At 45.5% G+C, this 15414-nt stretch overlaps 1 protein-coding gene across 1 annotated transcript in view; it reads right to left on the bottom strand.

Moving 5' to 3' along the window:
- Positions 1-15212, bottom strand: part of LOC108786239 — a 23912-nt gene extending 8700 nt beyond the window's left edge. The window contains exons 1-3 of the mRNA XM_018555488.1: positions 15024-15212; positions 4491-4688; positions 842-2531 (exon numbers count right to left, since the gene is read on the bottom strand). Coding sequence (XP_018410990.1) covers positions 842-2531; positions 4491-4688; positions 15024-15026 — 1891 coding nt within the window. The 5' untranslated portion in view covers positions 15027-15212. The remainder of the gene's footprint in view (positions 1-841; positions 2532-4490; positions 4689-15023) is intronic.
- Between the last annotated feature and the right edge of the window lie 202 nt (positions 15213-15414).

Genomic DNA, 15414 nt, shown 5'->3' with positions numbered 1-15414 from the left:
TACTAACACCTGGACGTCGGCTTGCGGGGATGCGGGCGGCGGTTTGCGGGGCCGAGGAGGGCGGCTTGCGGCGGTGTCCAATTGATTATCTCTGAACCGCGGCGCTAGGCGTTTGCGTACCGCGGCACCAGCGGAGCAGCCCCCCCGACGGAGGGTGCCGCCCTAGGCAAACGCCTAGTTTGCCTCGCGGTAAATACGCCCCTGATGGGGCTTGGTCTGCTGCGCTTGTTGCATGGGTGTGTGGCTGCAGGGCAGATAGGTATCTGCACCAGTACTAGAACCAAGTGAATAGAAGCTGGCCCTGGCATTCCTATGTCCCCCGCAGGACAGTATAAACCAAGGGTGGGAAACCTTAGAACTCCAGCTGTTGTGCAACTACAAGTCAGATGAGGTCACAGGCAAGACTCCCAGAGGCAGAATGAGATTTGTAGTTTTATCACAGCTGGAGAGTTGAGGTTGCCAACCTCTCGTATCACAATACAGGACATGGTGAGAAGAGATTAAAGCAAACAGAAAGCCTACTCATTTTTGGGGTATGTGTTGGAATGAGACATATAAATACCTTCTGTTTTAATAAGGCTTTACTGTGCTACACACTGATTAGATCCTAATCCATACAAGCCATGGTTCCCATACACTACACTGATGATGGCCAAGTAGCCTGAACCTTTGTTTAACCACTTCAAGACCAGGTGTTTAGACCCCCTTCCTGGCCAGGCCATTTTTCAGTGTAATACTACAAGCTGCATCTGATTACCTGCTTTCAAATTAACTCTGACATCGCTAAAACAAATATATACATATCCCACAAGACAATTTCTTATTTTTATTTCCACTTCACCTTTGGATGCAGTTTCAAGTTTGGGTCCTTCTTGCTTGGAATCGGTTTTATTCTGTGCAATCTTATGAGTTGCTTTCTTTGCCTCAGTCCTTATGGGTCCCCTTCCCCTCTTGTTTCTCTTTTTCCTCCTCCCTCTTCCAGTCTTATGGGACAAATCAGCAACCTGACTCCAAACTGCATGTTTTCCTTTTTCTAGGTGTTTTTTTGGTTCATTAGATGGAACCTCAACGTCTTCTGCTGCAATGTTCCCTTCGTTTTGTATCTTTGATGTTTCCTGGCCATCTGCCCATGTTCTGCCTTTCCTGGTCAGTGAAGATTCTCTTGAATTACAGACTTCTTGTAGTGTGTCCAGTGTCTGTTTATCTTCTTTAGGTGACTGTTTTGTAAAGTCCAGCTGGGATTCACTTTGACAACTACCTATAGAAATGGTACTATTATTTGTAGATGTTTCTGTTTGGTGTTCTCCAGATAGTTGCAAGCTGTCTCCAGATTCAATTCTTTGGCAATCAGATATATGTCCAGTGCCTTCTATAGAAACCAATTTCTCTTTTTCCTTAAGGCTATCAACCTGTAAAGAGCATTCTTTAAGAGTCTCTGATAAATTGTCTTCTTCCTGAGAACCCGTTCTGCTGACAGATCTCTCAGGAACCCAGCAAGGTGCCCTGTTTGCCTCTGAACAGTCTTTATCATCCCATCGCTGTCTCTCAGAAGAACCCCAAACCTGTTTTTCAGGAATTATGTCTCTCTCTTGTCTCTGAAGGAGATCCAAACCTTTTCTCCATTCAGCCAACACATCATTCTCATTGGAATAACTTGTTGTCTCAACATCCCAGTAATTCTGACACTCTGCTGCAGACTTTGTATGGTCTCCAGCTTCTCCTGTGCAAAATCTGTCTTCCCATATCTCTTTAGATCTTCCCTTTAAAGTGCTCAAAGAACCTACCTTTCCTGGCTTCTTCTGATGCAACCATGCCTGGTGTCCTTTGTTTTTACCTTTTCTATTTGGAGCAGTCTTAGCTCGTGATGCCCATGTGTCTCTGAGACTCTCAACTTTGCCTACTAATTCTGCATGTGGTGGGCTGAGTTCCACATACTCTCCCTCTACCGAGTCTGTCACTGAGCCAGAGAGAGAACCCAGCACGGGTGAGATAGCACCTTCCCTCCAGCTAACAGTCTCATTTTGATTATTTGAAAATGACAATTGAGCACCAATTTTGGGGTCCACCAAATCTCCTATGGCAATCCCTCCATCACCGGGGCTTCGGTATTCTAGAGGTGGCATTAGAGGCCCTGGAGTGCATCTCCTTCCCACAATGAAACCTTCTTTGTGAATGAAACGAGGATAAATTATTTCAGACCATGGTATTCGAAGGACTTTTTCCTCCACGGCTGCTAGACAGTTCTCAAGACGTGCTGTGCTACGGTCTTTATTGATACTGTTCAGCCATTCAGCAGAGAAGAGAAATGAATGAGAAGATTCAGGCACCACAATCTCCTGAACACCACTTTCATCTTGAGAAAGGCACTTCAGTACAAGTCTTGGAGAGCATTCCAAGTATGGCACCACTTGCAAGTAAAAATCCCCATTTTTTAGAAAGTGCCAAGGGAGGGAAGACAGTTGAATGAGGATCTTCTCGCCAAGGCTAAGCGGCCAGCCTTCATGAAAGAAGAGAAACCCACTGTACTGAGACTGGAAAGAAAAATCAATATTGTCAGGGATAAAGATAAACAGAAATGAGATGTAGAAGAAGTAGAATACAGTAATAAAAGATGACAGTACCATGACATGCAGCAGTGTAACAATTTTAAAGCAATTTATAGTGCAGATTATTTTCTATGTAGCCAGCTTGAAAAGCAAACACTTAAATTAAAAGTAATTAGATTATTATAAAGGCACAATGTAGTTAGTGTAAGAGTGATATGAAGTATACATTAATAAACAAATGAGTGAAATCTAAAGTGCATTAACACATAAATGCTTCCAGCTAAACAGGGATCCTTGTTGTCAGGGCTGTTAAAACCATGTGAAAGGATCACACTGGTTCCCAATTATCTTTATAACACAAAATTCAAGCAAAAGAAAAGTAACATTTTTGAGTTCTGGGAGGAAATGATTAAAGTTCAACAAATACCAGAGCTTTAATAATAATTCTGGCTGCCCGAATTTTTTTAAACTTATTTACAGGATGAAATTGTTACATCTTGAAATATGTGACTGAAAAAAGGATCTCTTTATTGTTGGAATTCTAAGTGTCAGCTTATTTCTAACCTTACAAATTCAGGCATCATGGTGGGCCAACATCCCTGATAGGCCTAGGGCAAATGCCCTTTTGGCCCATTTAAAGAAAAAAGGGATGACTGTTATGTTTTTTAGCCCTCGTTCACACCTGAACGCTTTGTAGCGCGTTCTACGCTCGACGAACGCTCTACAAAACGCTCAAAAATATAAATCCCATTGTATTCAATGGTCTCGTTCCCACCTTGGCGTATTTCCACCCGTCCCTAACGCGCTACAAAACGGCCCAAGCCTGAAAAGGTACATGTACTACTTTGGGCCGTTTTGTTGCACGTTTCCATTGGGATACAGCCAAGTAGCCTTCAGAAACGCGCGTTTGTCGTGCAACTTTTTTACCGCGAATCGCGGTAAAAAAAAAACGCACGCCGGTCGCGCGACAGACGCGCATATGCAATACGCCTAGGTGTGAACGAGACCTAAACATCTAAACTATATGAACTATTGCTTCATATTTGTGTGTTCAGAAGCTTTAATAAAGTAAATTTGTATCAGGCTGCAGTGATTTATAAACTGCCAACATCCATAACTGAACATGGAAGTACTAGGTTTTTCTTAGGGCTTTGGTGGGTGAAGAGGACAGTAGAACAGCCTGTGAAAGGCAAGAACCAGCAGCAGAGGGATCCTGTTATGCAGTGAACCTACTACATTGTCCGAAACAGGCAAGTGTTGACCACTATGACCAACAGCCTTCTGGTGTCATACTGACGAAGTTCTCTGGTGTTCTCTACTTTTCTAGAAAGTTCGCTGAAACTTTTTTTTCTAGGTCTGCACAGAGTTAAGAAGAGGTGGAAACACCCATTGAGGAAATTCACATTCACTATTTGTCCTTTTTGTCACACAGACAAAAAGTGTGGGCAAATTCCAAATTTTATAGTTGACACCAAAACAAAAGATGATGGGAATCCTTTCGATGCAGAAACCTGTTGCAGTGACAGTTGTCAAGGATGGAGTTTTCCATGTCTTAGGAACAGAATATGAGGGGATATCTTCATAGGAACACAGACAACAATAAAATAATGATCCAGAGTTTTATCTGAAACATAAAAAAAGTTTCCTCTGGAATTCCACTCTAATGTATACTGGTAGCCTCTGTATGTCACCAGTTTATATAATGAGGCTTTAAGACAACCTTGCCAAACTTTATGACCATTCAGAAGACATGTAGACAGACTTTTCATGCCACTCAAATTATATTGATAACGATCTGGTTAGAGAGCCAAGGACAGCCAATAAAAACTGGACATTTATTGCTGTTAAATGTTGCTTGTATGGACATCTTAACACTACAAAACCAATCAGCATTCAACAAATGTGAGTTTTCAGTTAATTACTGTAGAGTGAAGTGAGACTTACACATGCCTGATGCTGTACATTTTGCAGAATTCTCTTGGCTGGTATAAGAAATTCAAGGGTATATCTGAGAGGATCCTCACGATAAGTCCTCTCTAGTACAGAGAACACTTGGGTCAGGAGAGTTGGAGCTGTTACTTCAAAGGGAGGGTACAGGGATGACAGAGTGCTCTGTAGGCAATCCTCCACTGACTGAGGGGTCTGAAAAACATAAAAGTTTCACCCATCACCTTTTATACATACCAAAAAGATACATGTACCAAATACACATAATGCATAAACGTCCACATTATTACAGTCAGGGACGCAAAGAGCTATTCAACATGAAAAGAAGATTTCCTTACAGATTCCTTTGGAAGCAAAAACACAGTTTACAGCTGGCAATACACCTATAGATTATCTGCAGATTTTCTGTGGTCAGATGGAAAAAGTGCAACAGATTCCTCCATCTACGCAAAACTGTGTGGATGGAGGAATCTCCCACTAGGCCAAGCTCCAGTATCTTGCTAGTCAGCCTCGCTGGCTCTCAAAATACCTGAACAATGCCTGCATCCAATCAAATTGTTCAGATATTTTGACAGCCAGCGGGGCCAACTAGCAAGATAGATACTGAAGCTTTATGGATACAGAAGCCACAGGTCCCAGAACTGCACCAAGTGCTGCAAACTGCACATCATGAGACAGAGGTGAACCTAGTATGCCAACCTTTGAGCTGTACCTAAACACCAATAATGATTTTGCCTCTAGTATTTCTAGAGAATTTTCCCCATATGTAGACACCTTATAAAAGCCTCTCTCCACACAGTGCAGCAAAATGGAGGAGTTTCTGAAGCTTCAGATTATTCCTGCAATGCAGCTGCAGATAAATAGTGGCTTATCTAATAAGTGCAATGGCAATCAATATTAAATATAAAAGAATTGACTTAAGCTGGCCATACTCTGGAAGATTTTTGAACAAATGTTCATACGAAAAATCTCATCAGAACATGCGATAATGCCATCACTTGACAAATGTAGTTTGAAATGTTGTCTGGTTTTAGTATTCAGTTTTAGAATGAATGGACTTTCCCAAATGAATATCACATTCACTGTTAGAGTTTTGTTTCTTCAAGAAAAATGTTCCATCCTGCTCCTTTGATTTTTTTCTTCACTGCAGTTGAAAATGGTCGATGGTGACCCCCATTAACTATTAAAGAATCGAACAAATGTTCTGTTTTGAACAACCATTCTACTAGTGTATGGCCAGTTTTAGTTTCCGGATGACCCTGCTGCTGCTTACAAGGGAGCTTTGTCATACCTCCCAACTGTCCCTCATTGGGGGGACTGTCCCTCTTTTGGAACCAAATCCCTCTGTCCCTCTTAAATGTCCCTCTTTTGAAACCAAATTCCTCTGTCCCTCTTAGATGTCCCTCTTTTGAAACCAAATCCCTCTGTCCCTTTTCCTGCTCAGATATACTTTTTTATACAGGATTATTTCACAGGATTTATATAATGCCAACAATTGGCACAGTGCTTTACAATATAAAGGGAGACAGCACAGTTACTATACAATTCAATACAAGATGGTTAGGAGGGCCCTCTAATTCAATAAAAAAATATAATCTATAACTTTTAAAAATGTTATACTGCACTATTGCACCTTTCATTCAGTATCTAAATTATTGAATTTGTTATTTTAAATGATATAAAAGAAAATAGGTGATGAAAAAAAGCACCTGTGGGTTTAACCAATCAGTTTTTGTATATCTGTTTTTTGCGATCACTGTAACCTGGGGTTTCCTCACGTAATTAGTACTATAACGTGTCCCTCTGTCTGATCTCAGAAAGTTGGGAGGTATGCTTTGGCTGTGCAGACCAGGAGCCATGTAGCACAGGAACTCACAGACAAGCCAAGTGGAAAACCTTTTCTGTATATGTTTGCCACTAATGAGTCACATCTACTGGCCGATGCTTTGCTTGACAAAAATAAGTGGAGGTATCTGCCCAGAGCTGTAACAATAGTTCAGCGAACAGCCACTCCTCTACTTACCCGATGATAATAGTTAACAAGTTAATTCCGCTAAATTCTGTCTGAAACTAATGCACTACTAAAAAATAAAAGGATTTTAATATTAGATTTTCTTACATTTGTCAAAAAGACAATTCCAGTCTTGTATAGCATACAGACACAGCCACTTGTGCGCAGAAGAATGGCAGCTCCTATAGCAATAGCAATGTAGGACTGGCTTAGCTGGCTGCCAAGTCAGCTGACACAGCTGATACTGGATACAGAAAACATTCTCTTGCCTGCAAATGCTATAAAGTTTCTTAGCTGTGCTGGTAGAGGAAGGCAACCAGCTAAACAAAAGTGCATGCTTAACCCGAAGTAACATTAATAGGATTGAATCTAAATCTGGAGCAATAAAAACTAATTTGTGTTCCAGAGTAGTACAGTTATGGCAATGCCTGGGGTAAAACTAGAACAGTACAACTTGAACGCAGTGTAATAGAATGAGAAGAGATGATTCTTGGAAGCGCAGATGTAATATGACCTATTTTACCAGTACAGTACATAGAGTTTTTTGCTCAGCCCTTTTTTAGGCACTTATTTATAACAAAAATGGAGGACAGAAAGACATTTTCATTTTTTAGATAAGTTTAACATATGGATGCTGAGGGCAGTACAAACTCTTTAAAGCTGAACTCCAGCTATGCATGTTTTTGCATACTTACTTTGCTCAAGCTAGGTCCAATGTAAATATATATATTTATACCTTAATGGACCATGGGAATCCTGTAAAGTAGCCAGAGATACTACAACAATCTTCCGGGTCCTGTATGGTGCTGTGATAAGCTGGTTACCCTCTGCTTGCTCAGCACATTGGCCACTCAGAGAACACCTACAGGGTTATTCACAAAAGGGTGAAGAGTTTGGAGAAGGCAGGAGAAGTGACCATCTAGGACAACATAGCTGAACTGGAAAGTGAGCTGAATTGGAGAATTTTTCCAAATCAGCTATTTTGGCCTAGATTGTTCACTTCTCCTGTCTTCTCCAAACTCTTCACCCTTTTGTGAATAACCCCCCTAGTGTTTTTTTAATCAATCAATACAAGGAGTTCTCTGATTGGAAAAGGGGCAGATAGTGACATCACCACCCTTTGTCCAATCAGAGAATGGCTTGCATTATTTGATAAAAATACTAGGTTTTCTAGCTCTGGGTACTACAGTGCTATACAGGATGCCCGTAGGATGATTAGGTATGACATATGCATATTTACATTTGGCCAAGCTGGACAAATGTAAGGTCCCTTTCATGTGGCAGATCAGGAGGGGACCCGTGCACGGATTCCCTCCTGATCGGAGCAGTATGGATCAGATGTCACCATTGTGACATCTGTGTCCATCCAGTTTGTTCCTCCATAAAATCGAAAACTGACGCACCCATGTTGGTCTATGGGGAGCCGGATGACATGTGTCTGTTTACATCAGGTTACCCCCGATCTAAAACGATCAGGTACGGCGAAAAGAAACACTGTCCGGAGTTGGGGATAACCGTGCATCCGTCTGCCCATGGACTAGCATTGGGCATCGGGTCCGCCTGAAAAACTGTCAGGCGGACCCTATCGGACCGCACATGTGAAAGGGGCCTAAGTATGCATACTAATGCATGCCTGGAGTTCAGCTTTAAAAAGAAACTGTAATGGTTTGGGATAGATTTTACTTTGTTTACCTAAAGTACTTTTATTTTCTTAAACTGATGCTTTATATCTGTTTTCTAATATACAAACAATCTTTGTTTTACAAATAAACATGTATTACATAACATGGAGCCAAAGAGCACTATGCACTCTGTGTACTTTTAGGCCTCGTTCACACCAGATGCAGTGTGTTTCGGCCCAATTCTGGCCAGAACGCACTGCATCACATTGAGGCCGGCTCACTTTTTTGTGGGGCAGGAGGGGGCATGGCGGGCCATTGAAGTTAATGGCACCGTAGCAACGCCCTCCGGCCGCAATGCGATCGGCTGCGCGGGATCGCAAGGCACATTATGCCTGCAGTCCGGTCCGGTGCAATCAAAATAGTGCTTGCAGGTACAGGTACATATTGCGCAAAGTGTGGGCGATCACACTGCAGGGGGGGCGTACCGGCGGTGCCATTGTCATGAATGTCAGCCCCACGCCCCCTTCTGCCCCTGAACGCAGGAAGCCGGCCAGGATGCACTCCAGTGCGTTCCAGGAGTGAATCGTGCTGGAAAGCACCAGAGCTGGTGTGACAGAGCCTCCAGGGCTTGTTCACACCATGTCCGGACCTTGTCCAGGCCAGAACAGTTTGTTCCCGGACCAAAATAAGCATCCCAATGTATCCCTATGGTATTTCTGGGCTCTGTTTACACCAGCGAAGTCCGTTCCGGACCAGACAAAAAATACTGCTTGTCTCATTTTCTCTGGTCTGAAATGCACTGGAACGCATGGAAATGCAACAAAAACGCATACAAACACATGAAAATGCAATGCACCGCGTTCCAGATTTGGTCCAGACCTTGTCCGGAAAATGGTGTGAACCTGGCCTCAGGGCTTGTTTACACCATGTCTGGAACAGAACAGGTTGTTCCCGAACCAAAAAAAGCATCCCAATGTATCCCCATGGTATTTCTGGGATCTGTTCACACAAGCGCAGTCCGTTCTGGTCCAGACAAAAAAAAATACTACTTGTCTTTATTTCTCTGATCCGGAAATGCATTGGAACAGCATCAAAAATGCATGCAAACGCACTGGACTGCACCTAAAAGCCCGTTTTAGGGCCGGTTCACACCAGCTCCGGTGCGTTCCAGCACGATTCGCTGCTGGAACACACTGGAGTGCTTCCCGGCCAGCTTCCTGGGTTCAGGGGTGGGAGGGGGGTGTGGCGGTGCTTTGAAGTCAATGGCACCGCAGCCATGCCCCCCACCCGCAGTGCAATCGCTCACACCAGAACACGTGGCAAAACAATGCCTGAGTTTCGGTCCAGCGCGACTGCAAAAAAATGCTGCAATTGCACTGGACCGGAACGCAGGCATTGTTTTGCAGCGCGTTCTTGTGCGTGCGACCGCGCTGCGGGCAGGGTGTGTGGCTGCGATGCCATTGACTTTAATGCACCATCATTCCCCCTCCTGCCCCTGAACACAGGAAGCCAGCCGGGATGCGCTCCAATGCGTTCCAGCAGCGGATCGTGCTGGAACGCACCAAAGCTGGTGTGACCGGGCCCTTAAGCTAAAAAAAAACCCACTGGAACGCAGCAAAAACGCACTGCGTCTGCAGATCTGCTTTAGATCTGGTTGGGACACGGTGTGAACATAGCCTCAGGCATGCTGATTCTGATTGAGCCCTCAGACAGAGCCATTTGGATGGAGTGGGTGATGGGGTGGTGTGAGTGAATCTGTTTTCACTTTAAATATCCAGTCAAGCCCAGGGGAACTCAAAAAATAGGATTTTGCATTGCATGACTGAAGTGAACACACATTCATTTTATTTATTTATTTGTTCCCTGCAGAAGTCAACAAAATGCAATGTGTCCTGGGGAGCCAGAACTTTTGCACAAGCCGTACAACAGTTGAACAGTGAGTGTTGTCCATGCAGAGATTTGTAAATGATCAGACGTCAGAATGCACTGTAATCGGATCTCCTGTGTGTGGAGGCTGCTGTGTGAGGCCGCAGTAACTGAGTTTTGTATATTTAGTTAAAGTTGCCTTGGGATCAAATTCTGCTTGCTTGTAGCGCTGGTGTCTAGGTCCTCCCACCCGGCCCAGCTGTTTCCTGTTTCTATCTTGGCCAAAAAAACTTTAGCTTTTGTCCAAGTTTTAGTGAACTACTGAACAAGCCTGAAGCGGACTTTAGAGAAACAGTTTTGGACGCAGAATTAACAGGCGGGAGTCAAAAATCTCTCACCACAGAACGTAGCATGTGAAAAGTTTCCACTTTCAGCTTTACGGACTTAAGTCACTTCTGTTTATTTCCAGCTATTATCCCAGTCAATGGCAGAGGACAGGTCAGCGAACCATTCAAGATATTTTTATTCCATGTGGAATGTTCTAAAATGTGATCACATTCGGCCTGGAATTGAATCACTTAGAAAAGGCTACGTTCAGTCATAGGCTACCCAATATTTTGTAGAAGTGCTAGCAATGCGTTACACACGGGCTGGAGCAGTGGGAATCGCTCCAAGTGGATATGTTATGTGGCCATTTAGGCCTCATGCTCATGGGTGGCTGGGGATTCCTGCAACAGGAATCCCCAGGTCTGTCTGTACAGATGTGGTCAAGATCTTTCTAGATCCGCAGGTAATTGTTGTATGGACACACCTGAGATTCCTGCCGCAGGAATCCCGAGCCATCCATGAGCATGGGGCTGCTATCACCCTGCCATTAACTTGGACTGGCACAACAGCCTCATCTGTACGGACACACCTTAGATTCCTGCTGCAGGAATCCCCAGGCATCCATGAGCATGGGGCCGCTATCACCCTGCCATTAACTTGGACTGGCACAACAGCCTCATCTGTACGGACACACCTGAGATTCCTGCTGCAGGAATCCCCAGCCCTCATCTGTACGGACACACCTGAGATTCCTGCCGCAGGAATCCCCAGCCATCCATGAGGATGAGGCTGCTATCACCTTGCCATTAACTTGAACTGGCACAACAGCCTCATCTGTACAAACACACCTGAGATTCCTGCTACAGGAATCCCCAGCCATCAATGAGCATGAGGCCGCTATCACCCTGCCATTAACTTGAACTGGCACAACAGCCTCATCTGTAAGGACACACCTGAGATTCCTGCCGCAGGAATCCCCAGCCATCAATGAGCATGAGGCCTCTATCACCCTGTCATTAACTTGAATGGGCACAGCAGCCTCATCTGTAGGGACGCACCTGAGATTCCTGCTGCAGGAATCCCCAGCCATCAATGAGCATGAGGCCACTATGACCCTGCCATTAACTTGAACTGGCACAACAGCCTCATCTGTATGGAATCCCTGCCGCAGGAATGCCGCAGGAATCCCCAGCCATCAATGAGCATGAAACCTCTATCACCCTGTCATTAACTTGAATGGGCACAGCAGGCTCATCTGTAGGGATGCATCTGAGATTCCTGCCGCAGGAATCCCCAGCCATCCATGAGCATGAGGCCGCTATTACCTTGTCATTAGCTTGATTGGGCACAACAGCCTGATTTGTAGGGGCACATACGAGATTCCTGTATTCCCAGCTGCCTAGGTACATAAACCATTTATTATTGCCCTCCTGTGATCCAAAACTCAGCAAATAGCGGGCTTTTACCTGCTATATGCTGACAGCGCAGAGCAGTGCTGCAGCCAAGAAAGATCCCGACACTATTGTTGGAATCCACCCCACTACTTGATTGACAGCTGGCTCTGCCTCTCTAGAGGCAGCAAGCTGTGCCCGCATCCTCCCCCGTTTGTTCCCCCAGTCAGCACTGGAGGAACAGAGATGGGAAAAGGGAATCCCTGGGGGGAGTGGTGACTGACAGTTACTACTCTCTGCAGGTAGAGAGGTGACAGGGACGATCAAATTAAAGGAGAACTATGGGGTCAGTGTTTTTCCCCCATAGTTCTCCTTAGGGTAACGGGAGGACACAAACTAGCGTCCTCCCGTTACCCTAAGCTCAGTATACCGCGAGCTACAGCTCGCGGTATACTGAGACGCCGCACCTGGAGCGGATCCCGACTTAGATGACGGGATCTGCCCAGCTGCGTGAGTGACAGCTGGCTCTGCCTACCTAGAGGCAGAGCCAGCTGTACCCGCCCCCTCCCCCGTCCGTTCCGCCAGTCAGCGCTGGCAGATCGGAGCGGGGAGAGGGGAATCCAGCCCCTCCCCCTGTCGCGGCAGAGAGCCGTGACAGGATCGAGAGGGGAGGGAACCCGTTATGTTTTCCCTCACCTCCCGATCTACTGAGCCGACCTGTGACAGTCTCATTGTAACAGGTCGGCTTAGAACTATGAGGTGAGTGGAAATCACTCATGTCATAGTTCTCCTTTAAGGATGATTCCATTGAAAGGTTATTGCAGATTTGTGCCAAAATCTTGCTGCATACCAGAGCAAGCACACTCAACTCTGGAGCACCACCGCCACACAACAAATTAGGGATTGGCGTGTGCCACTTTTATTTGTCACAGGAAACACTAATTATGCTGGCAAATAGAAACTGGTGTATTTTTCGATGTGCGCCAGGATGAGTCAGAACCTGAGCTCCTCTGAACCTGGAAGGAACTCCACCTGAACAGAGAAGGAAGGTCTTTCTGTGCCGCCCAATTAGCAGTGGGTGGGATATCCCCTGCCCACAGCTTGACGTAAGCAAAGGGGCGGGATGCAGTGACATCATTGACCTTATTTGGCTGCACGCCTATATTTGGTAAATCACATGTACCTAATATGGCCATTTAAATGCAATGATGCCAGAACAAGCATCCCGCCCCTTTGTTCACAGTGGGCAACTCTGGCCATCCTGCTGTGCTTTAACTACAAATCCCTTCATGCCTCTGCCTCTGGAAGTCATGTCTATGACTGCAAGTCTTGCAATTCCTCATGGGGCTGGAGGGCCAGAGTTGCGCACCTCTGGTTTACATGCAGTTGAGGTGTGGGGAATGCCCATGCACCAGAATTGACATAGCTGTGTGATCTCGGAGCCATATGTCACCTTGTAAGACCTGCTGCAGTGTCATTCATTGTTAATGGCACCCCAACGCAGCTTACTGTACCATGCGTTTTTAAAAAGCTGCAGAGACTTCTTTGCTGCGTATGTCATGCGTCGGGCAGTGTACTGAAAAGAATGGGCTGCTCAGTATGTGACACACGAAAAAACGTGTGTACACGGGGGCTTAGGGCCTATTCACACTTGGCCGTTTTGCAAGATGCATTACAAGTAAAGATCCCATTCTTCCCTGGATGGCTGATCTATGTGATGCAGTGTTAAAGGTAAACTATATGGGCCTGTTCACACCTGCACATGTGTATTACCATGCATGCTGCGTGCACATGGAACAGTGTGAATCCAGCCTAAGGCTCTCAGGCTGGGCATACACTGTTAGAATTTCGGCTGATTCACAGGAACTGGGTGAAGTTTTAACAGTGGGTGGTCCTGCCAGATTGAGCAACCGACTTTTGTCTAAGGAGCCAGGCCTGCAAATTGTCAGCTGAATAGTGACTGCAGCCAATCAACTGAAACCACTATTCGTGTATGCTGTCAGCATACAATAACCGCAGTGAAAGATTCACCTCCCCATGCTGTTTAGCGCTGCCGGAGGAATCTGTTTGATTCTTGTAATTTAGCCCATAGATAGGTGTGTATGGCCAGTTCCTCTTTATACACCCAGCTTAGTAGTGTATATAGAAAGAGAATAGACAAAAGGTATATACTACAGGGGGTATGTTATATACTCACAATAAAACCCATAAAAAAAACTATCTTGGTGGAGCTCAGCTTTAAGAACGAGAATACACACAGCATCTGAGTGGGATTTATCAAAACTGGAGCAGGCAGAATCTGGAGCAGCTGTATATGGCAACCAATCAGCTTCTCTCTTTCATTTCCAAAGCTTAACTGAACAAACTGAAGCGAGAAGCTGATTGGTTACTATGGGCAACTGCTCCAGATGGTGTCTGCTCCCGTTTTGATCAATTCCTTCTTTCCCCCAGTGTGTCCTGTAGATGGAAATCTTGCAGTTGGTGTCCGTATCCCGCATGTATGTCTGTACGTCTGTCTGTGGATGTGTGTGTCCTTTCTCAGCCATAACACCAGCTGCAAATCATTAAATGTGTGAGATCACTTCTTCCTGCGGAGAGAGACAGACTGAGAGTGAAGGAGAGGGAGCTGACTTTAGGAGGAGGACCGAGATGAAAGTAGCATAGAAGACACAAGAATTAGGGCTCATTTACATTTTTGCGGCGCGTTAACGCACGGGCAACAACGTGCAATGCGTTAAGGCAGCCTGTTGCAACGAATGGCCTGCCGATGCCCTGAAAATCAGGTGACTCTTCAACATTGCCTTAGTACATTGGGGCGCCATTCAAAATAAACAATATCGCAGTGTCGCAGTAACGCATGTTGCGTTGCGGTGAACGCAATGTAATTGTGGGCAGGGATGTGCAAATGACACACATGAGAAGGATTGTGAAGGAAGCCATGTACTGCTGCTTGCCATGTGACATGTCATTATGAAGATGATGATTGAAAAGGCTGCTAACAAGAACAATGCTTGCTGCCCATAGCAACCAATCAGCTCTCAGCGGTCAGTTCTAAACTCCAGAGTTGGAAATGGAATAAAGATTCTGATTGGATGCCAGGGGCAAGTAAAAGGAATGTGGTTATCCCCCTAGCTGTGTGCTGGGAGTGAAGGGGTGACCTGTGGATCGTCAGTGCCTCCTTTCCAAGCACAGAGCTGATGTAGTCACCCCTCCTAACCCCGCACAGCACTGGCAGATCGGAGCCAAGGAAGCATTGCTGAGCCGAGGAGGACAGACACAAAGGAAGGGAAGGGAGAGGATGCCCCGGGCTCACCATGTCTCGGTGCGGATGTGGAGTCACATAGCGATGCGGCTGTCCTGCAGTGGTGTCCCGGTGACGGCTGGAGTGTGATGAGAGTGTGATGGCAGCATCTCCTCCTCTGCTCTCCGCTCCTCACACTGGGGGACCTGGAAGGGGGGTGAGCAGAGCACAGCACCCCCTCCTCTTCTCCCTCTCCGAGCTCTGATTTGTTCCCACTCTCCTGCCTTTTATACTACCGTACTTCTTCTCTCCAAAATGCCAGACTTTTCCCACACTCTGTGTCTACTCATTCTTCCTTCCCCTTCATGTCACATTGTGTCTTCTATCAGTCTTCACCTTTTTATATGTCCCACCTATTCACTTTCCAATCTTCCCGGACTGTCATCCCATGTGTCTGCTCCTC

The sequence above is a fragment of the Nanorana parkeri genome, unplaced genomic scaffold, assembly GCF_000935625.1.
Source record: "Nanorana parkeri isolate BGI_ZX_2015 unplaced genomic scaffold, ASM93562v1 scaffold199, whole genome shotgun sequence".
Classification (NCBI taxonomy): domain Eukaryota; kingdom Metazoa; phylum Chordata; class Amphibia; order Anura; family Dicroglossidae; genus Nanorana; species Nanorana parkeri.
Note: the sequence above shows the minus strand (reverse complement) of the source record. Positions and strands in the feature narration are given on the sequence as shown.